The sequence below is a fragment of the Polyodon spathula genome, chromosome 13 (assembly GCF_017654505.1).
Source record: "Polyodon spathula isolate WHYD16114869_AA chromosome 13, ASM1765450v1, whole genome shotgun sequence".
Taxonomy (NCBI): Eukaryota; Metazoa; Chordata; class Actinopteri; order Acipenseriformes; family Polyodontidae; genus Polyodon; species Polyodon spathula.
In genome coordinates this window covers 41,243,366-41,267,378 of record NC_054546.1, presented here as the reverse complement: position 1 = coordinate 41,267,378, position 24,013 = coordinate 41,243,366, and the positions used below count along the sequence as shown (strand labels likewise).

The window sequence follows — 24,013 nt, the reverse complement described above, 5'->3', positions numbered from 1 at the left end:
TGATCATTAATGAACATTTCTGTATTGTGGGTGTTGTCGAGTGATTGAAAACGAGAAATTTTGTGTTTGAATTGTGGTCTCATGGAGTCGAATAGGTTAAAGTTCACGTATCATAGAGGAATTAAGACTTTTTTACGTCACTACTGTGGTATTATGCCTTTTTTTAGAATGGCTCAGGATGTAAATATAGCCTTCATCCATGTATTATATATAAGTCTCTTTGCTACCTCTCGTGTTTTATGGTGCAAATCAATTTGCTAACACATATGGAAAATGCTACTGAATGTCGCCAAAGAACAGGGAATGGGAAAATGATGCAGATTATAAAATAGCGTAGTGTGTTTTGACCAAATCTACCACTCAAGACTGATATTCTTACCTGATCTTGTTCTCCCAGTCATCTACCAGGAAGGACCAGCGATATTTGACAGGAAGGGGGCTGTGGTTGGACATGTAAACGGTCCTCAGGACCTCAGTGTCGTTGAGGATGCAGCCGAAGTCGACCTCCATGCTGGAGAAGTGCAGGTTGGGGAAGTGGACCTCCCCACGCAGGGATATGTAGTCTTTCTGCGGGTGCTCGAGGTACTGGAATACCAAACACTCCTCCACCACCCGCGTGTAGCAGTCCTCCCGGTAAGAGGGCTCAAACTGGACCCACAGCTCCACCTCCTCACCCACACTCAGCAAAAGTGTCTAGAGGGAAAGAGGTAGAGGAGTAATATAAAGACTTTAGGGGAGATATCACCTATATTGAATGATGCTTCTCATCTGTCTGCCCAAAAATCTAGATTTTTTAAGATTGCTCCTTATAAAAAAGGAGCAATCTAAAGCTATTTACAATGAAAGTGAAGAAAAGCTGCAGTCAGTTTATTCTCAATCTGGATGACTAGTCAATTCAATGAAGCAGGCAGTCCTGAAATCTGAAAATCTGTACCTTTGATGTGAAAAGCCTGAGGTCTCCTTGCTTGTCACAGATAGAGAAGGGTTCCCCCAGGGTCAGCTGCATGTTGAGCGGCAGTGAGGAGACGTTTTTCAGCAGGACAGACTTGTACTGAGGAACCAGCACATTAGTGGGCCCCTGGAAGACAGGCATGATGGTCACAGACATTATTAACTAGGTTCAGCTCCAAGTCTCACTAAAAATCCAGAATTCATTTAATTAATGGCATGATCAAACCAAACACACTGTACATACAATGTTTAATAAGTGTTTACCATTCTTCAATGCTGAAACTCTGTGACACGCGTGTCCATAAAACAGAAGTCATCACACTTCTATCAGTTAAGTCTGAGGACCCCATAGAAAGCTAAGCCCAATGCTCAATACATGAGGGCGCTGTTTTGAAATACCACTTTGGGCTTTTTCAGAATATTATTATGTAATTTGTGTCACTACTTCAGAAGTTTTGTCCTGAAAGCATTATGATGGTTTCTGAAAAGTTACACTCATGATTGGTCGACAAACAGCCTGTACAGACAGCTGCTATGTGCTGTCTCGCAGATAGAAACAGCTGCTTATCTAATGTACACACTGCTGTAAAAGTGTATCATGTTTAGCATCACATACAGAGAGTGAGTTTTTAAAAATCTGTTACAATTATGAATAAAATAAAGTTTGACATTCATGAAAAAAGAGGAGGTTCATGAAAATCAAACTGTATTTTACACATGAAAACAGACTTTCTTTAAATAACTCATGACTAAGCTTTGTGAATAGGTTTTGAACTTTAATAGCAGGTATAACCATTGGAATTGATGCTGTTCTTGACGGTGACAAAAAAAAAGTATCAATATTATGACAAAAATGTTTTGCACAGATTTAAAAAAAGGTAAAATTCACACTTGAATTTACCAAACCCAAGAGTCTCATTTAAGCAGCCCCGTTGGAGGAGGTCAGATTTCATATGGTAGTTATACTTTGATTTTAACATATTCAGATTGTTGCACTGTCACTTGTGTAAAGGCATCTCTCAATTAATTAAAAAATTGCAATGAAATTGTGCACCAGATGCTGGCTGATCTACAAAGCTTTTTAAGTGCAAAGAACTGTCTATTTATCCGAGATAGCATTACCTCGCTCACGTCCCTTAAATCAAAAAGCAAGCTGTCAGCACAGAGATGAATGGGGCAGCCTTAGATAAAAGAATGCCATAGAAACACATTTGCATGTTAAGTTTTGACACCTGGCTTGGCAAGCGGCCTGAAAGCAGCTGTCTGCAGTAGACTGCTTTAGTGATATAGAGCTTGCATACAAATGAATAGAGAAGAGAAAATCAGTGGGCACCATTTCATTAAAATGACCTGGAGTCTCCAGTAATTATTATTTCTTCAATAATATTATAAATGAGTAAAAAAAGAGTGAGAGAGACTGAATTCCAGTGGAGAAATACAGTGCACTATGAGCTCCTGTAAGATGAGGCGAATAAATAAAGATGACAGAAGCAACAGCGCGGGCAATGGATTTTCATCAGCTATCCAGTGAAGAAGCTGTGAGGTAGATGATTTCACACCACAGAGGTCAAGGCTGGTTGGCCTGTAACTGAAAGCTCTATTTCAATAGGGCTTTCTATTAAAATAAAGCTTAAAATAAGTCATAAAAAAAAAAAAAAAACATTAAAAGTGCAACTTCAAATATACCCTTTTGTGAAACTCACTTTTTCCACATAGAAGCTCAGCTGTTTGTTTGAAATGTCCAGGACAGGTGCGATGAACTCGCAGGTGACATCCACTTTCATAATCCGCTCCTTCCCAGTCTGTTTACCAATAATGGCCTGGCATATCAACGTTTCCTTTACTACCTGTGTGTGTGTGAGATAAAGACAGGTCACAGGCCTGCAGAAGGAGATAAGGACGAAGCCCTGAGCACAGGATATCTTTCTGTTGCACTGAAAATAGGATAGTGTTCAAGATTTGTGCAAGGATCTGAGATACAGTATGGTACAGCTTTGATTTATTTATGCAGCTATTTTCACACAAAAAAAATGTCACGGTCAAATCAATAAGGTCCTGTTTGGCAGCATTGGAAACATTAGCAGTGGTTTGCAACTTGTTTACATGATACATTCTCAGACGATCACAGCTCACTATGTGCTGTATCTCTATTGCACAATGTCACATTAAAATTGTCTTGCAAGGGTGAAGACAAGCTGGATACATGGGACCAGGGATAGCCCCTCCACTTGGGCAAGAGGGAAGCATACTTCCTTGATTGTCTTTGGAGCGCCTGTGCCACACCAGCTTCAGACTGATAATACTCTTACAAAGTTTTTCTTATTAATAAAGTAGATGAATACCTTAGGGGTGTCAGATGATCCCTCTAGCACCATGTCGACGGATTGCCCCGGGTGCAGCTCCGTTCTCAGGGGGTGCAGCTTGAAGACTGGGCAGGGTGGCTCTGGCACGGTGTTCTTCAGCTTACCGTCCTGTGTTCTGCCCAGGGGTATGTTCCCACGCCTGCGGAACTGGGGGAACCCTTCTGTCATCCAGTACAGCTGGTGGCAGCGCCTCCCCATGTTCGTTAGCTTGAAGTGGTACTGGCAGGACCCTGAGCTGTAATAGGAGATGTGAAAAAGGAGAGCTAGAGACACTGGTCAGCAGGATGACAGCTCCCTGTGTATGTCCATGGTACATTGTTCACATTACAAATAACTATAATTAACTGTTTTAAATGTTAAGAACATGCTTGAATGTATATTGTTGCATATGCTTTATTTCAAAGCAACTTTGAGGTGCTGCTTTCTGACAATGGGAAATCTGCTAGCTAATGTAGAAACCAAAGAGGTACAGCAGAAAAACCCTACCTGAAACGAGCCCCCAGATTGAGCTCAGGAGCGAAGGGTCTGTCCGTTACGATGGTCGTGCCGGTTCCAGTGGCCATGACTGGAATGGTGTGTGTTTGGCTGTTCTCAACCACCAGGTGTATCTTGTCCTGGAAGCGCAATGTGTCGTCTAAGTTCGCCACAAGTCTGATCTCCGTCTCCCCATCTGGAGGGACTACCCCCTCGCTGGGATCCAAGCGCCAGTGCGAGTTGCTTCGGACCTGAAGGAGGTTCAAATAGCACAGGACTTAGATACCGGCACCATTCCCTGGCAATTACAGGAACATTCAATAATTTTAGATTATATACAGGCATACTGCCATTTACTCTAAGTGAACAGGATTCCCCTATCCTCCGGGCAGACAAAGCCTCTAGATTACTAAAACACACTGTACAGGAGGCACATACCCTCTTAACCACAACACTAAACACTTGCTTATATGGATTATCTGCATTGCATTTCGAAGCAATAGCAACCCTTGAGGCTCACGTTTAGGTTTCTATTTCTTCCGAGCAAGCTGCCTTAGATTCAAAGGGGAGACAGCTTTCAAAATGCTTTGGGAGCTCATGTTTGCTAAGCAATCAGCTATTGAACAGGACAGCCTGCAGCCTGCACAGGGAAGCAAAAGCAAGCAAAGAGCCTTATCTGATCCAAAGGGCAGTTCAGCCACTTGCAAAGACATTGAACTAGTAGCTGGGAAAATGACTTCCCATGCCTATATCTGTTGCTGCACGCAACATTTTCTAATTAGAATTTACTGCACGCCTGTGCAGAACCTCTGTTAAACACAGAATGCACTGACAGCAATATGGATAGGCAGCCAATATAAATGTGCCAATATAAGCTTAGTAGCAATAATTGTCCACATTCTCACCTTCAGGACACTTCAAGTAACTCCATACAGTAAACTCTAAGCTAGGGTTCCTAAGGCTAAATCTACGGCTTGAATTTTCTGAATACTATTCTGGATGCTTTTTGTTTTCATCAATTACATTCAAAAGGGCATATCAAGCTACTGGAGCAATCCATACGATAATGATAATTAAATATATTACATTGTGTATAATGTATAAGGACGAAACCCTGAGTGTTATGTGTGTTAGATATCTAAGTGATACTCTGCACAGTATGGAGATACTAAGGGAACCTTCTGCTGGTTTTGGTTTTTTATCAATAAACTTATACATTTTTTCATACATAGAACTCGTACAAAAATGGCCCATGCTACACTATTAATGTGAAAAAAACATCTCTCTGTAACACTTCTTTTTTCATTTTCTTTTGGGAATAGACACAAAGAGATGGTTTTAAAAGCAACAGAGAACAACTAAGTGATTTAATTCCGTGAATGATGTGTTGCTTCTAATCTGCTGTACCATCGCCAGGACACTATGAAAGATAACATGTCATATTTCAGTTAGGCTTTTCCTACCCTAATGTATACATTTAAAATAATTCATGAAATGAGATTTAAAAAATAGCTAATTATTCAAATTTTTACATCGCTGCAGAACAAATGGTAAACAAGGTTGCCATCCACCTACGCAGAGCCCAGTTTAGATCCCCACAGCTTTAAGCAATTTGCGTTGAATTCATCCTTTTTAAATTCGTAAGGAAGGAGATTTCGTAGCACAGTATTTATTTTCTCCAGGCTCTACTAAGGGCCAGACTGATGAGAGATATGCTGATGAGGCCAGGTAAACACAATCATACCAGTGATTCTTTTTAGGTTCTGCATATTGAGTGCTAGAGTAACCTGTGTGGTTTTCAATTCATGTAATAAAATGAGTAATTCATAGAGAGCCTTCTATAAACACCCAATGATAGTAAGGCAAGTCTGTCTGATATCATCACTGTTCAATACAACTCAAATTATGCACTTCACCCCTCATTCCTCAAATGAATGTTAGATACATTAGGTAATTTGATATCCAAGTGTTGATGATTTTACCAGGTCGGTTTCAAGTACCATAAAACTATACACTTCTATAAATATGTGCTATGTGTATCCTTCCATATATCCAATTTCAATTGCCATTTCAGAAAGGACTGATTGAAATTGAATAGAACACCACGAGACTTCCAGCTGTGCCGGTTTCCTGTCGAGAGCTGTTATTTCTTCACTCGGCTGAACTTTACAGTAATTATAAATATAAATCACAAAAGTTTTTCCTACCAGTTCTTCCTTGATATAAAGGCTAGGTTGGGAAGGAAATCTGCAGACTGCTTCTGGAGGCCTTAGCTCTCACAGCACCCTGCACGGTCTTTCACTAATCATGTTCCTGTTTTAAATTGGAATATAAATCTAGCTATATCCAGCTCTTAACATCTTTAATGACTAGATCACAAGTTTCAATCCTTCCTAGGAATCTACTCCAAAAAACAGCATATGGTATGTTCACATATTTTGAATGACAGGTCCTACTGAGAAAACGTAATTACCTAAATGAACTAGTAAATTCATGCATTAGGGTTAGAATTTAAAACTTTGCCAACAGGTCAGTAGTTAGCTGTACAAATGGGTTCATTAGCACATATACCTAAAAATTATTTAGAAACAAGCTATTTTTTTTTAAATGCACCGTGAGAGAAGTCATTGGGAGATTACCCTTGTTAGTGGCAGGTCACCTGTCTAGTGATGCTTATAAACTCTGCGAAAGTCGTTGTACAAAGAATGGCCTCCTTCAGAACAAAGCTGTAAACATTGTGCCGCTGTGAGCTTCTGTTACTGTAGAGTGTACTAATTAACAACATTTATTATTATCTTGGCTGACTGTCAAATCAAGCAGACATGCTAATTGCTTATTGTGGAGCCTCTAGACAGATTGCAGTAAGCTTTACAGACTACAGTAATGAGACAATCACAGGTGTCTCTTGGAGAGAGTAAACTAAAAGTGAATATGCTATGTGTAGTTTCTTATTAAGTAAGAGATGTCACCTTTTAGGTAGGAGAACTGCAAAGCAAAGTGCTCTAATGCTCTATGCACAGGGTGAAAATTGCTCCAGTATGTTTAAAATGTATACATTTCAAAGCCCTTTATACATAATTAAACAGTAATCATTTTTGGTCAAGTACATTCTTGTCTGGATTTCTTATTTATTTATCCCCTTTCTTCTTACATGCTAGCTTTTGTACATGTAAAATATTGTTGGCCAGTTAATTTACCATATTCAGCAACACCCTAAACTTTAAGTGAGTTGAAAGTTGTTCTGGGTAAGACTGAACCAAGAAAACCAGCAACACATTTCTGGAAAGGTAACAACAGATATCTGGCTCAACACCTAACAGCGTGAGATTTCAATAACCTGATCAGGCATGCATTACAATTGTTTTATTTTCTTCACTGTTTTGAACTGCATCATTTAAGGGCTTCTTTTTTTAAATCCGGGGTTCTTCTTTTTTAGTATCAGGATTCCCTCTTCATCTTTTAGTTTTAAAAGTTGTGTTAGATCATTATAGAAGCACACATTATTAAGAAAGAAAAAAAGAACTCTGATTAAATTGTAATATCATTTTCTTGCCAGGCAGCTATGACGAATTCACATTTTGATTGAAAAAAACAAACAAAAAAAAACCAAACCTGTGAATTAGTCTATCTTGTCAATACAGACAGATCAGACTTATCTGGTATAAACATTGGTGTAAGCAAAGCAAAATGCCACTGAGCTTTCCAAGTTCCTTGTGTAAAAAACAAAAACTAAAAAAAAAAACTGTATAATTAGGGCTCAAGAGCCTTCTGTGAAGCAATTAGTTGGAAATCACTGGTGGCACAAGAGGGAACTGTAGGGGGGAGATATGGACTAGAGAGACTGGGAACCACCCTCAGCGACGGTCCCACCACTGAAGTACGAATCAGCCTTAACACTTTGTCTAGCACTGTCAACAACAACAACAACATTGTCAACACAGTCTGAACCACTATTAAGTGTCAATATATTATCCTTATTGATTTCAGATCTACATCTTCTACATTCAAACCCGATCCTCTGGATCTTTAAAGAGTATTTTGATAAATTCCAAAATACAAACTCGGAGCAATGATTCTCAGAATGACAGCCCAGCCCTGCAATGTGTTGGTTAGTATCCTACCATCATTGAGTGATCTGGATCATGGAGGGAGTGTATGTGATCAATAACACCATCCATAAACTGGGTTCTACATTACCATGGGGTAACCCATCATGTTTTCTCATGCCTTAACTGTAGGTTAAGAGAGTATGGAACGGTGAACTTCATGAATTAAGCAATGTGCTTTTAAGTCAATTAAGTAAACATGCTAAAAGAAGTGTGAATCACTTTGGGATTTAAAAATGCAGCGCGTGTTTGTTTTTTTAAATGTATTTTTCAGAGATAATTCACCTTGCTCAGCGCTACTACAGTGAATCAACATCAACAAACCACAAGGATACCAAATAACTTGTCCAAGGTTTAAACCCATGGCCTCGAAACTTTACATAATTATACCACACTCCCTCCAAGATAAAGCTCATCTCTAAAATAGCAAAACCTTCTATAATCTCAAACTAAATCTCAAGGAGAGTTTTCTCTACTCTCTTTGGGACACATAAATCACTCCCTATACCAGCTGGTATATTTATATGCAAATGCATTCAGTACTGTATTCTGCACACAGAATGTATTATATTCTTTAGGTTATAATAGAAGCATCTGAACAAGGCTGAATCAATTGTAGAATCTCTGCATGTAAATTACAAAAGTAGATTAACTCCAAGAACAGAATGTGAACATTTTTAATAAAAAAAATCTAAATTAAACTGAGCACTGGCAGATGCAACAATGTGTATAAAACAGCAGGAATAGAAAAAAAAAATAGCAGGGATAGATGTATTTTAATCTGTTACAGAACATTTAATAATCCCAAGTCTGAGCATTCATGACATAAGGAACAGAATACCTGAGATTCTAAACAAGACAGCTGAAAGAGTTACAATGTAGAATTATTCTTTCAGGTCTGCTACCTGTTGGTGGTGGTGGGGGTGCAGTATTCAGTAAAATTAGTGCCTTAAATACTTGACTGGCTGGTTGATGTGTGCAAGAAGGGCTGGGATTTATAAACAACTGTGATTGCTTTTGTGAAAGAAATAGATATTATAGGAAAGATGGACTTCACCTAAATAGGTCCGGGGCAAGCAGGCTAGCTGATAACATTGAACACCACCTAGCAAGGAATTTAAACTAGGAACTGGGAAGGGGAGGGAATCTAAAGAGGCATGTAAAATTCAGGTTAAAGTATCCTGCCATTCCTGCTACCTGCTGAGTAAACACAGAAATCACATGCCCTTGATTGGACTAATTTACACCTAGGTTTATTTAATGTCAGGTCTCTGTCTAATAAGGCTCTTATTATTATTTAGTGATTTTATTCAGGATTATAGCAGTGATATTCTCTCTTTAACTGAAACTTGGCTTGGACCGAATGACAATGTTCCCCTGATTGAGGCTTCTCCACCTAACTATTCTTTTTTCCAGAAAGCTCGCTCTGCTGGGCAGGGAAGTGGACTTGCTACTGTTTTCCATAGTGAACTTAGAATCAAACAGGAAATTGTTGAAGGTTATTCATCTTTTGAAGTTTCAATCTTGACATTAAACCGTCCATTGCCTGTTCATATTGTAATTATTTATCGACCACCTAAGTAAAACCCGCTACTGCTGGTTATTCCTAGGGTCAACAAAAGCAACAATATGGCTTTTTCCTGTAGATCTCCTAAATTATGGAATGCTCTGTCTTCGTTTATCAGGAAAGCTGGGACCGTTACAGTTTAAGTCAAGACTAAAAACGCACTTTTATAAAATGACTTTCTTATCTTAGTGGGTTTTAATGTAACTTTAAAATTGCTACTTTGCAACACTTCTGCATAAAAAGTGCTATATAAATGTAATAAATAAATAAATGAACAAATTCAAGACTAATTTGATGTTAAAAAGATTATATAAATCATAAATTAACAGTAATATTTGCTTTTGGCCAGTGGATATGTGTTACAAATCTAACGGAGGCTTAGTGCCAAGAGCTAAAGACCAGGACCTAGGAGATCATGGGATATAACAATAGCAGAAAACATCTAGATGTTCAGCCAATTGCACCCTATAGAAAAAAATGAATGTTATGGAACAGCAGAAATAATGGACTAGGTGGAGACACCATACTTGAAGAATGTTTACACTGCAGGTACAAGTAGCTCCACAGCTTGTAAACTTTAGTCCCATGTCCAACTTGCCTGCCAATATTACACAGCCTCCACTATAAATGCACAGAACGAAGTAGATTAATTAATTAGATAATTCATTATCAATATAAATTAGATTAAAAGAATAAAAATTGGAGGCTTGAATTATAGAAGATCCAAGTAAGATAATGAGCTTAGTCTAGCAAAGAATTACAGTGAACCCACAAGTAATTAGATACATGCTTATCCTTGCTAATGATTAAAAGTATGTTCTACAATTGAAATACTCACCATTTGTGCCAGGAAGTGGGCTGGGATTGGGCACTGGTTAGACAGCAGCAGTGTCCTGGATATGTCTGTCAGTACTGGGATGTTCCCAAAATCCACCTCTATGCTACTGACATGAACTACAGGTCCTTCTCCCATGCAGGACAGGAGCACCTCCTGGGAATGTGGCAAAGGGACAGTCAATTCAGAGGGTTATACAGACATGCAAAATAAACTGGATATTCTGGCTAAGCGTTATTATTCACACTTGAATTGAACACTTTGAAGACAATCGTATTTCTATGCCTTGCTTGTTGTCCAGCATGTGGTACTCAATTTATTTGCTTAACTTTCCTACAGTACAGATGGTACTGGATAGTGATTTTCTACTTCACTGCTGTGAGAGGCTGGTACAGCTGTCTCTTCACTCTTATATAAATAACTGCAAAACTCTTTTTGTTAAATTTGATACTGGCTCCTGAATTTTCCTATTTCCTATGTCCTATTTCTTATGCTCTGTGCAGCAGAATGAATAAGTTAAGAATCACTTTTTTGTTTTTCCAGTCAAGAACTTTTCCTACAGGAACCCACTTTTTTTTTTTTTTTTAGTGAAATGCGCTTTTTAATTTTTTTTTTTTTTAACTTAATTTCATTAAAAATATATGCACAATCAGAGGAACAAGCTCAAGCGTGTTTAAAATCATTCAAACCACTAAAATGAAAAAACAACAAAAACTAAAATAAATCCAAGCACGCAGACTGAAGGGGTCCTACTTAGAAACGTACGAGTGGTGGGTCTTCACTGCCAAAGACGGCAACCTCTGCCATCGCGTCCAGCCTTCCAACAAAAGCAGCCTGCAGCACCAGGGGTATCTCCAGTGTGGAGTGTGGCTCAATGATGCCTCTGGGCTGGGGACTGGAGTACAGCAAGGCAGAGCTCTCCTCAAAGACCTACAGTACACCAAGAAACCAGAAACACATGGTGTCCATATTTTTCTTTTCTGAAGATCCAAACTCTCAAAATGTCCACTTCTACTCCCAAAATGTCTCACAAAACAGTTGCAGTTACAAGGCTCTGCCCATGTTTTGGCTGTACGTTTTAACATTCTCAATGGCTTCAAGGATATCAAATCAAATCAATTTTTATTTTATATAGCGCCTTTCATAGTGGACCACCAACACAAAACGCGTTACAAGGTGCAGTAACAATAGGAAAATCCATAATACTTTAAATACAGAGAAATGCATAATACATGATATACAGTAAAACTAAAAACAAAACAAAAAATGCACAATACATGATAGTAGCATAATACATGAAATAGTAGCAGCAACACAGAAGCTAATATAAAACAAGGTTGAATTCACTTTGCCTACATCTTGGTGATGGCTTTCTCAGGTCCAAATGGCAACATGCACAAATTAACCAAGAGTGTATCCAGACAACAGCATTGTGATACAATGTCTATTGTGTTTTTTTACAGTTGATTCTGCTGTTATTTTATGAATGTAGCCTTCAAACTGCTCAGCCTCTTTGGTCTGTTCATAAAAATAATAAAAATGACTTGCATTTAGAATGCATTTATGTGAAGTGTAGGAAGAATTTGTGTCAAATCCCTCAGCTACAGTGATACTTACTGTAAGCATTCCTCTTCAGGTTTTGAAAATCAGCTGAACTAAGATGAAATGTAAGATTTTTATTTATTTATTTTTTTTTATTTAGTCGTTGCCAATGATTTTTTACCCGATTTTTCTCCACAATTGCCAATTCTGTTCTTATTAATCCCAGTTCACCGCTGCAACCCCCAGCGACTTGGGAAATGGCGGCTGACACACGCGTCCCCCGAAACGTGTCCCTGCCAAGCCGTCTTTTTTCGCACTGCAGATCCACAGCGAAGCCACCAGATCTATAGTGCCGGAGGACAACACAGATCTGAAAGGCTCCACTGCAGACCCGCAGGCGCCCTATCAGCTACAGGGGTCGCTGGTGCGCAGTGAACCGTGGATTGCCCTGCCGACCTAAGCCCTCCCTATCCAGGAGGCACTCGGCCAATTGTGAGCCGCCTCCTAGGAACCCCCGGTCACGGTCTGCAATGACATAGCCTGGATCTGAACCTGCGATCTCCAGGCTATACGGCGCATCCTACTGGATGCGCCACTCAGAAGATCCCAAATCTAAGATTTTAACAAAATGCTGCATGTAAAAAACAGACTGACTTGTGGGAGCAAACCATAGCATGCAGGTAGGTCATCGTCGTTGGCCAGCTGAATTGTTCGGTGATAAGGATAATTGAGGAAGCATCTTCGAAACTCCAAAACTGGAGTCACCACACGTAACAGAGGAACAACACACCTTGAAAACAAGACATTAAAAACGTGCTAACATGACTGAAAATGAGTATAGCAATCGCTGCACAATCAATCTGTTATTAACATGGACATGGCCCCTATTACCATGCAAAACACAGATCCATCTGTCTGTCTATTTTACAACGTGTTTGTGGATTTGTAAGGCACAGACTTAATATGTATACAATAGGTCAATTGTGACATTGTGACATTATATACTGTACATATGGCATGAGTAGGAAATGTTTACCTTGCAACAATAGGGAGAGCCAGAACCTCTTCCCCAATGCCCTCCACATCCACCACCAAGGCCAACTCATACCTCTGAACTCTGTTGGAGCACAGAGTCACCTGGGAGAGACAAGGTACAGCCAACAAGGGTTAACTCCTAGAGTGGGTGACACATTTCACAAGGGGATAATTCTGTAAGCAGGAATGATACATGTACTTCTGAAGATGGTACTAAAATATTATTATTATTATTATTATTATTATTATATGTTCTGCAGCTAGGTTAAATGCCTACAATGTTGAATGCATGTGTGATGCTTCTCCCTCCTTCGTCTGCAAAAAGTTAAAGAAACTACAAGTTGGAACAGTTGATAAATTGCCTGAGAATGTAACTGTAGAAGCTGTAAGTAACTCAAATCTGGTAATACAGTTTTTATATAAGGATTGTAGATCCTGAAAACCCAAGACTCATTCTCCAGCTAACATGCCATTCTGCTATCATTTATTCCAGTAATGTATAGCCTAGAACCAGTCATTCTGAAATGCAGCCATGACATTTCTGTGTCACTTAAGTGAATGGAGCTGGAGATTTGTTGTCAGTGGTTTTGAGGAGTCTGGAAAATATTTATGAAATAGAGCTCTGTTTCATAGAGCTGCCAGCTGATGAGTGAGAACGAAAACCCTGTTCATGAGAGCAGCACAGGGAATCTGAGTCAGATAAACAGAAGGGAAAACCTGGGAGCCCACTTAATGATGAGGTGAAGAGAGCTTAATGTGATTATCAAGCATGGAGTACATGTAAAACACATTCGTAAATAACAAACAGGGTAATATTGCAGCTCTCCTTGGATACAAGTTGGGAAAGATTTTCTTGGAAGCACTTCACAGAGACATCAATATAAAGATGCTCAAGTTACCAGTAGTGGTCCTGGTTGGTACTAAACAGATGTTTCACATTCTTAACACAGCCACTATTGTATTAACTGTGTGGCCATAAGATGGTGTCAATTTAAAATTCTTAATAAAACTACAGTAATACATTTTTCACAAAAAGGAGCATGAAGGGGTCAGATGGTTAGTTTTTTTAAGTGGGATGATTTCCGTTATATAGGCTAGTGTAACACCTATAAAAATTCACCTGTTGTGTTTTATTTGCAGTTTACCCATTACCTGAACATCCATGAGTCCCTGTGATCGTATGGTCCCAGTGCTAGGAGACACAGTGAACTCCCTGGGACTCACAGCTTGGTCGCTGCCCCTCCACGAGGTTCGATTGGTGTCTGAGACCTGAGCTGAACTCGTCACACAAGTGTCTCCACTACCGTCTGCAGGGACACGCAGGTAGAAGGTCATGGGCACCAGAGACGTGTTATGAAGGCAGCATGTCAATGTGCGTGGAAAACCTATGACAAAAGATTAAGATGTCATTAGGGTACAGTAAGTGCTGTATTTATTTGCACAATTTATGTTTTGTCTCAGCTTTTCTTGCCAAATGTCACAAGAAAAGTGTATAAACTCACCAAAGGAGACATCTCCAAAGTTAAGTACAGGCACATTGAAATGGAAAGTGGGTCCAATGACGCAGCCCCTGATAAAAGAATCATGCAGATCTTAAAAATGTGCAGATTCGACAAATGTGCCACTGCAACAATTAGCAATATGTCAGGTAAAGTGCGAAGGTCACTGCTTGAGAAAGAAAAAAAAATTAAAATCATTGACCGCTCTGAGGCTGACAGGAACAGCAGCTATACTCAGCGGCTTTCAATGATAATGAATCCAAGCAAGGTGAAAGTGTCAATAGATGCAGATTTAGACGCACCACTTCCATTTATCATAAATTGCAAGTTCCTTGTCTTTAAATCATAAGGATTCTGAAAATTAAATGTCTACAAAAAAAGTAAAACAATTGAAAATGAATAAAGGTTGCAGTTCACGGACAGCAAATCTTTCATGATTAATCAGGAAGTTTCATTTAAATAGATGGCTCAGGTGAAAGGCATTTTACATTAAAGGGAGAAAAGTACAACAGAATTAAAGTGCAAAAGAATACACTTAGCTTCCAGGAGCAACACTTTGTGGAAATTTAAAAAAAGCTTCAGTAAGTAACAGAAATAAGTAAAAGGTAGCATTGAATCCTATTCAAAAACTTTAAGGACTGTTTTAAGAACTATTTTATAGGATCTTTTTAATGAATTAAAGCAAGTTTGAAGTTCATAAAACCCCTTTTCTACTGTTTCAGAGAGGGTTTTAGTACTTTATTCTCATTGTTCAGAGCACTATTTAACTTAATATTTATAACATCATTGACTACATATAGGGTTATCAACAAGACAAGCGTTGGTCAGCAGGGATGAACAGGCTTGCATCTAACTAGTACATTAATAGTGTTGTTTTTTCCTTTCCCCAAAACATGGAGCACACTATGCACTGCAGTAAACGCGAGCTTTGCCTCACCTGAATGTAACACTGATGTTTTGTGGATTGCCGTCTATGGAGAAGAGAAATTCCTCCTGGAAGTCCCCAAGAATGCTGGAGGAGAAAGAGACCTCAATGGCCTGATAACCCCCAGGCAGCACCACCCCCTCGCTGGGGTTGAAGGAGAAGCAGGAGCCCAGGGCAGAGGAGGGGGGCACCAAGCTGAAGATGGCATCAATGTCCCCTTTGTTGGACAGGATGGCCTGAGACACAGGGAAATGATTGAGATGGTCATTGCCATGAAGACTGGAGGTAGCGAGAACTATAAAAACAGCAGGATCCAGTGGTCTTAAACAATGAAACAGCAGGACTAATGCATTCCTTTAAACCCAATGTAAAATAATACCATGTGTCTTCCAATATAGAAATATTGTCCAAGATTCTTAATTCTAGTATACATCTCTTGATCGAGTGTTTATTTAGTAGAGTTTGTAATTTTGCATGCATGCAATTCCATATCGCTGGGAAATTATACTACTTATAATTTACAGAATAATGTCTAACACTTCTGTGGTTTATGTATTCAGAGGCTACATGTCCATTTTCTGGAAGAGTGCCTGCTTTAACTGTGTCCTTTCTGCCGAGTTCCTTACCACACTGGAAAATCATCATTAATTATTTGAAAGCATTGATTTTGTTTTTCAAAAAACACCCTAATGGATGGAGTTGTTAATCAGTATTTAATGATCTAATAAAATGTGTCAGTTCAGCTTTATTCTTATCACTAGTGTTAATATAATCAATTATAAATTATACAGCATTACTCTGGATTATTCGTGACTAAAATTTCAAGGAACAGAATCTCTAATGAAATGTCCGTACACAGGTTCATCAAAAGCAGTTCCCATGACAAGTCAACTCAACAATAAAGTTCCCATGCTGAAATAAAAAAGTATATAAACTAACTTAAAATCAAAGTACTGTATGTGAAATAAATTATTGAAACAAAAGCACAATTAGATTCAATAAGATTGTTAATAACTCATGCAGGCATGACCCACATTGTCATACCAAGAGCTTATGCAAAGCACTAGCCAATTTTAATTAATTAATTTAGGGTATGGTTAGAACAAAAACCAGGAGGGACACCAGCCCTCCATGGCCTGAGTTGTGCACCACTGCTATAAAGGAATAAAAATATATGTATTATTTTCTTCTATTACCATATTCAATAAAATGTGGTACTTATGAAACTTTCCAAGACTATTACAAGCCAACAACAGTCAAGAAATGTTTTGGGAACACCAAGCTGTACTTAAACACCTGACAAGCTATTGCTTGGTGAATAGGTTAAATACCACAGCCAGCAGTAGCCTAATTAAATATTAAGCTGGACATGATCACTGATGATCACTTTACTTAAAACAATTGACCCTGCATTGGAAAATTCATACTTGAGTGGCCCAGGCACAGTAGTGATTACAGTTTGGCATGTCGTAGATCATTCTGATCAGCTTGATGTGTTCCTACAAATGTATGGATGCTAGCGTGCAGGGTGATCAATCACTGATTATTGCAGATACTCACACTCCACTTACTGAACTTTTAAAACACCCGAGCATGTTTTTGTGTACATCTACAGGGTAATAAGTTAGCTATTATGATTATAAAAACGTAATGATGGGCAACATTTTAGCATTTGGGCGATAAGGACTGTGGATTTAAGATGTTAAATACAGTACATGAAAATATATAACATGTGCATTCAATCACAGTAGCAATATCCATATTGTATGACACTTGGTTCACTGGTTTAAATGTTTAATAACATAATTGGATTATGTATAAAATGTTTTTAATAAAGTCCACATGACATTGAATATAATCCAGTAAGAAGCTGGAAGCAACTTTTGTTTCACATTACCATAAAATAAAATAAATAAAAAAAGTGAATTAAACCATTAATATAAATTATGCTTTTGTTCTTCAAATACATACTTGTATAGTGCAGACTGATAGTAGGTTGACAGTGCTTGTTTGACCTTGTTTGACTTTAATAGTCAGTTTCTGTCTGTGTATTCCGATAATTCTCTATTGCTGTTTTTGCTTATATAATTATTTACCATGCATACCAACTATTCTAGCAAAACCAACTACTGCACTTCGAAAATCTGTATTGCTGAAGTCAAGTGGTTTAAAAAATGACCACTAGGTAGCTCTTCAAATTTGTTACACAGAATGTAATAGCAGGTACTGGTCTTAATGTTTTACACACCCAAATATATATATATATATATATATTATAGAGATATATATATATATATATATATATATATATATATATATATATATATATATATATATATATATATATATATATATACACACACACATATACAGCTCTGGAAAAAATTAAGAGACCACTGTAAATTTTTCTTAAATCAGCATCTCTACATGTATGCAGCCATTCCATTCCAGTGTGTGTTGAATTCCAACACAGGCACAGGCACACCTCATTCTACTGAATGAAGTACTGATTAGGGGATCACCTGAACCAAATCTTATTTAATGAGGAAAAGTATAAAAACCACTCCTGTGGTCATCACTATCCTCTTGCAATAGGACCAGCTGGATGGCAAAACAGTGCTAGTAGTACCTCAAAAGTAATTGGAATCAAAAAATAACTATTGACCATGCCCAAAGAGTTGAAAAGGAAAGTTTTGAGTGAGGAAAAGAAGGGTTCAATTCTGGCTTTACTGGCAGAGGGATACAGTGATCTTCGGGTTGCTTCCATCCTTTAAATTTCAAAGATGGCGGTTCATAAGAACAAGGTCAAGCAGCACACATTGGGGACAACAAAGCTACAGACCGGCAGAGGGCGAAAACGGCTTTCCACTGACCGGGATGACCGCCAACTCATTCGAATGTCACTCAGCAACCGTAGGATGACATCAAGTGACCTACAAAAAGAATGGCAAACGGCAGCTGGGGTGAAGTGCACGGCGAGGACGGTTCGAAACAGGCTCCTAGGGGCAGGGCTGAAGTCGTGCAAAGCTAGAACAAAGTCCTTCATCAATGAGAAGCAAAGAAGAGCCAGGCTGAGGTTTGCAAAAGACCATAAGGATTGGACCGTAGAGGACTGGAGTAAGGTCATCTTCTCTGATGAGTCCAATTTTCAGCTTTGCCCAACACCTGGTCGTCTAATGGTTAGACCAAGACCTGGAGAGGCCTACAAGCCACAATGTCTCGCACCCACTGTGAAATGTGGTGGAGGATCGGTGATGATCTGGGGGTGCTTCAGCAAGGCTGGAATCGGGCAGATTTGTCTTTGTGAAGGACGCATGAATCAAGCCAAGTACAAGGTCGTCCTGGAAGAAAACTTGCTTCCTTCTGCTCTGACAATGTTCCCCAACTCTGAGGATTGTTTTTTCCAGCAGGACAATGCTCCATGCCACACAGCCAGGTCAATCAAGGTGTGGATGGAGGACCACCAGATCAAGACCCTGTCATGGCCAGCCCAATCTCCAGACCTGAACCCCATTGAAAACCTCTGGAATGTGATCAAGAGGAAGATGGATGGTCACAAGCCATCAAACAAAGCCGAGCTGCTTGAATTTTTGCGCCAGGAGTGGTATAAAGTCACCCAACAACAATGTGAAAGACTGGTGGAGAGCATGCCAAGACGCATGAAAGCTGTGATTGAAAATCAGGGTTATTCCACCAAATATTGATTTCTGAACTCTTCCTAAGTTAAAACATTAGTATTGTGTTGTTTAAAAATGAATCTGAACTTATTTTCTTTGCATTATTCGAGGTCTGACAACACTGCATCTTTTTTGTTATTTTGACCAGTTGTCATTTTCTGCAAATAAATGCTCTAAATGACAATATTTTTATTTGGAATTTGGGAGAAATGTTGTCAGTAGTTTATAGAATAAAACAAAAATGTTAATTTTACCCAAACACATACCTATAAATAGTAAAACCAGAGAAACTGATCATTTTGCAGTGGTCTCTTAATTTTTTCCAGAGCTGTGTGTGTGTGTGTGTGTATATATATATATATATATATATATATATATATATATATATATATATATATATATATATATATATATATATATATATATCTAGACGACGAAAGAATTTTTTTTTTTATATACCGACTTAGGATGCCACGTTGCAATAGTTGTAGAAATTACAGTCGCACACCCCTGGTGGCCATTTCTAAAACAACAACACAGCATGATAAAGAGAACACACAGTTATCAAACGGTCAGGAAATGTACAGGCTATTGCCAGTGCATATTTTTTACCTCGTAGCTGTGTTTAGATCCAACAAAGATGTTCCCCATGTGCAGCTGGTCGAAGTTAAACAGCAGTTTGGCTCCAATGCCCTCCCCTTTTACCCGGAGGGGCAGACGAGTTTCACGACCTAGAGGAATGCGTTCAAAAGCCGAATTAGATTTAAGTTAGAGGTGGATAGCCTTGCCTAAACTTATCCGATCTGGCCTTGGTTTCTTGTTTAAGATTAAAAATCAACATTAAAAACACTACTGTGTCTGGTGTCGAGACAATGCAACAACAAAAACACTGAAACAACAGCCTACTTCTAGTGCCAATTCACTGGTTTGTTACATAGCTACACTTAATAACTATATATCAATAGTGAATTGGTTTCTTCTCAGATACATTGCTTGTGGGGTCCACTAGGGGTAGGAAAGTAGACTTGTCCACAGTAGGGAGCACAGGTATTAACGAGCCATTCCTTGGCATCGCTGAAAAAGTCTACTAACAAAAGTGCCAGCAGAATATTATTTTGTGCTAGAACTGGGCTAAAACCACCCAAACTTGTTGACCCTACCTGTAATGTCGCAGTAGATAGTTTGCTGATAAACCTTGGCCTCTTTTGGTTTAAACACAATATTCACTTCAGCTGTTGAATTAGGCCAGATGTCACCTTCCTGTGATGAAACCAGAAAATCAGTTAGACAAGTAAACAGTTTTTTACTATATTTTAATATAATACGCAAAAACCATCAACCCTATTATTTTTAGTACCTTTGCCTATATGTCACTGAACAACACTGAGCATTGCTTGTGCATAACACACTGTGCACAAAGTGATTATTTGTAACAAAGAGCTGTGCCACCTTTCAAGGGTCTGTAAATGATTTAGGATCAGAAGGCTCTTGTGGTACCAAAATAAACTTCTAAAAGCATTATGTTGTGAGCAGAAGTTAGCAGGGAATGCAGAAAGGTGCCATGTCTCAAATTACTGTCTCTGTATCCTAGCACTGCAGGCCTGAGTCATGCAATTGTACTAGGAGTTGCTGCATTTTGACAACCCTGGCATGTATTGCTTGAGCATTCTTGCCTTCTAGTGCCACATATGCTAGTAACACTGCTTCGATGACAGAAGCATCCACTAGAAATGACAAGCAGCTTCTCATTTTTGGGCAATAAAATAAATTAAAAGGTACCATCAATATTATGCAAATTCATGAATGGGCCTTGCACCAGATAAAAAAAAAAAAAACCTAATCCATTTGATGATGGGATCAAGGAAGCCCATGGGTTAAGGATTACTATGTGTGTTGATTGTATATGGTGATTAAAAACATGTAATTAAAAAATTAAAGAATCTGAGTACATGGGTGATTACTGCTGGGTGGTATTTGCGTGATAATTATAATAATCATCAAGTACATCTAAATACAAGTTACAAACCAGCAGATCGATGTGAAAGATGTCATCAGAAAAGATCATCTGGTCATCCTGCAGCAGTCTCTGTCGGTTCTGGAAGGTGCGTGACAGGCCAGAGATTCTCTCACGAAGCGTCGGGTCAGCACTGCACTCTGCCAGGAAGAAGTCCATGTCATCATCTTCCTCCTTTTGCAGTTCAGACAAGAACCTGAAAAGACAGACACAAATCTCACAAAATAGATAATAACTGGAGACCAGGCTTTGCGCCCCCGTTTCTAGATGGAAGATGCCCAGCCCTTTTAGCAAATTCAACATTCTGCTTGGTCCCTATTTTTGTGACCTTAGAAAAAGAACTTTAACACCTTTAACAATCATTAGCATGCCAATGAAAGCAACCAACTATTATTTTATTATTATTAATGATTTTAATTGTACGTGCTTTATGAATGCAGACCCTTTATGCCTTAGTTTTTCCAGATACAATACAGTATAATAACTGGAAATGATATGCCTCGTCTAGGGTTATGTTACATCTTCTTAAAATGCAAATGCTTTATCAGTGCTAGCTGTTTGGTTCATTTGTGAGATTGTATATAGATACGTGGTCCCTGAAGTCCTGGGCCAAACTAGAGAGACAGAAGAGAAAAAAAAGTCAGATTTCTCATGAAAATTCGGTTAACACACTTTCCACCCTTTTAGTTTCAAACAGAACTGAAAGCTTCTGTCAACCCACCTGAGTTTTTGTTGATCCTCTTCTTCTTGTGTAGCAAAGGCTTTCCATTGGAAGTGGACGATGACATCACTTCTGTTACTAATGGTAAGCAATCTCTGATTGGCCAGGGACAAAAAGGTTTTTTCAATAATGACTGAGTTTTTGTCGAGTCGGACGTTTATGTCTGTTGCCGCTCCATATAAGCTGATATAAATGTCTTCCCCTGAAAACAAGAAATCAAACAAGAATTACAGTATAGATGGCAAAAACATAAACAAAGAGTATGGACAAGGTGTAGTTACATTGAGAGCCACCTAGGTGGTGTTGTTGGGTAAGACGCTGTTTTTGATCTTGTACATGAAGGGCTAAGTACTGGGGACATTCCCAATTTCATGAAATACTGCACAGCATGGCTGTCATTGGGAATCCAAGCCAATTGCATGTGTATAGAAATGGAAATATTGACAAATAATTACAGAAGGAAACAAAATCTCTTCTTATACAGTGTATAACATCTAAATATGTATCTACACATAGAATTAATCACATATTAAATTATTTGTAATAAAAAACATTAATTTGGAATTTGACTGCAGAATCGAACACAGCAATGCTGTACAGCTCAAATGCATCAACCACTCCTTTTCCAGTGTTAACCTTTTTTTTTTTAACAAGCTACAATACTGTACAATACTAAAAGTGTTCCACAGACTCTCAGAAGCTGATGCCACTGAGCAAACCACTGAAAACAACCATGAGGATCTTGATATATTTAACAGCTGTGATCTTCTTTGAGGTGTGTGTATTTAACATATCTCTCTTCAGTAGATTACCGCAAGCAGGGTTTATTTTTCTGCATACAATTTGAAAACACTGTGGAAAAGTACCGCAATAGATAGACAAGCAGATTAAAAGCAGGGTCTCTGTGGAATAAAAAGGTTGTGTAGGGAAGCACATCCCAAAGCTAATCTGCTGAATCACATAAACAACCTCTCCAGCTAATTTAAAGTGGGGTATTACATACTGTGTAAAGTTCTTTCTGAATTTTAAACACCAAGGCCCCTTATTATTACTCAATCCACTAGTAATTTGTCTTCTTGCAATCTGCCATAAAAATGTATAAGTTAAGGGTAGTCCTTTTCTATATTCGAATTAAAAAAAAAAAAAACTCTTCTAGTGTAACCCTTTCCGTTAAGAAACTGTTGGAAAAAGTAAGAGGCCCACGTTTCACTGTCAGGTCTGATAAACATGCTGCTTTGAACATGCTTTAGAGTTTGTTAAAATCCTAAACATACAGACTTTATGAAGCATTAAAAAGATAAATAAATAAAAACCTTGCAAATCTCCATGAACGAGAAAGGTCTGTGGTGTTTCAGACAGCCTCCCAACCTGATATCAATGAATTTCTTATTAGCCCCAGTGAAATTGAATGGCTAAGTGCCCAGGGAGGGTCAGGGAAGGCTCTGAGATAAACATCAAAAGCTAATGCTTGTTACCAAGTTATTGAAAATGCAGTTTTGGATATGAATGCGTCAAACAGCAACGTGATTTGAATGGGAGAGCACAGCACAGTATGCACAGTAGATTTAGCACTTCAGGGACAAACAGCACTTTTGCGTTTTCTTTTTCAAGGTTTTTTTTTCTTGTTAAGTTGTTCAAAATGAAAAAAGCAGACTACTTTTTTTATTAGACATATCATCATAATAAGTTCCTTCTGTATTTCTAGTGTCACTCACATTTGTTTCAATAAGCCACACCCTTTAAAATGTGCCAAGTTATTTTGTGCTGCCTCCTTAAATCACTTGAGAGAACCTGATACAAGGTACAAAAAGCTACACAGGTGTGTTCGCACATTATTGCCAGTTAGATGTCACTGATCTCTGAGTGTCTGAGGCTGGCAAAAGGCACTGTCACTGTCACAGGCTGACCTGTGTCTGCAATTCATTTCAGAATCTTTCTCTTTTCTTTAAACTTATTTTAATGAAAAAAGGCAATTTGCAATTGGATTCCTGTAATGCATGAAGCAAAATCAAGCACCCCATCAGCTTAGATAAATCTCGAAAGAGAGATATAATCATTAAGCATTGAATCAAAGTGTTGGTAGTCATTCTTGCATGCAGGAATTATTTTTCAATTTAATCTAAAACCCAGTGATCCTAAGAACATGACAGCTCCCCTAATCAAATCAATGTTCTCTCTTATCAGCTCGATATCTCATTTGTTTGTTAAAAAAAAAAAAAAAAAAAAAAATAAGTCTGGAGTGCAGAACAAGGGAACTGCTTTTAATAGCAAAGATGCTGATAGATTCATGGTCAGGAGCTGTGG

At 38.5% G+C, this 24,013-nt stretch overlaps 1 protein-coding gene across 1 annotated transcript in view; it reads right to left on the bottom strand.

Moving 5' to 3' along the window:
* The window catches only part of hydin (HYDIN axonemal central pair apparatus protein), a 76,113-nt gene that overhangs the window by 36,301 nt on the left and 15,799 nt on the right, over positions 1–24,013 (bottom strand). The window contains exons 7-22 of the mRNA XM_041268928.1: positions 21,710–21,911; positions 21,001–21,184; positions 20,135–20,234; positions 19,587–19,705; positions 15,310–15,533; positions 14,376–14,443; positions 14,026–14,258; positions 12,875–12,975; positions 12,493–12,628; positions 11,062–11,226; positions 10,300–10,452; positions 3,801–4,039; positions 3,294–3,549; positions 2,655–2,798; positions 935–1,078; positions 380–693 (exon numbers count right to left, since the gene is read on the bottom strand). Of these exons, the coding sequence (XP_041124862.1) occupies positions 380–693; positions 935–1,078; positions 2,655–2,798; positions 3,294–3,549; positions 3,801–4,039; positions 10,300–10,452; positions 11,062–11,226; positions 12,493–12,628; positions 12,875–12,975; positions 14,026–14,258; positions 14,376–14,443; positions 15,310–15,533; positions 19,587–19,705; positions 20,135–20,234; positions 21,001–21,184; positions 21,710–21,911 (2,782 nt within the window). The remainder of the gene's footprint in view (positions 1–379; positions 694–934; positions 1,079–2,654; positions 2,799–3,293; positions 3,550–3,800; positions 4,040–10,299; positions 10,453–11,061; positions 11,227–12,492; positions 12,629–12,874; positions 12,976–14,025; positions 14,259–14,375; positions 14,444–15,309; positions 15,534–19,586; positions 19,706–20,134; positions 20,235–21,000; positions 21,185–21,709; positions 21,912–24,013) is intronic.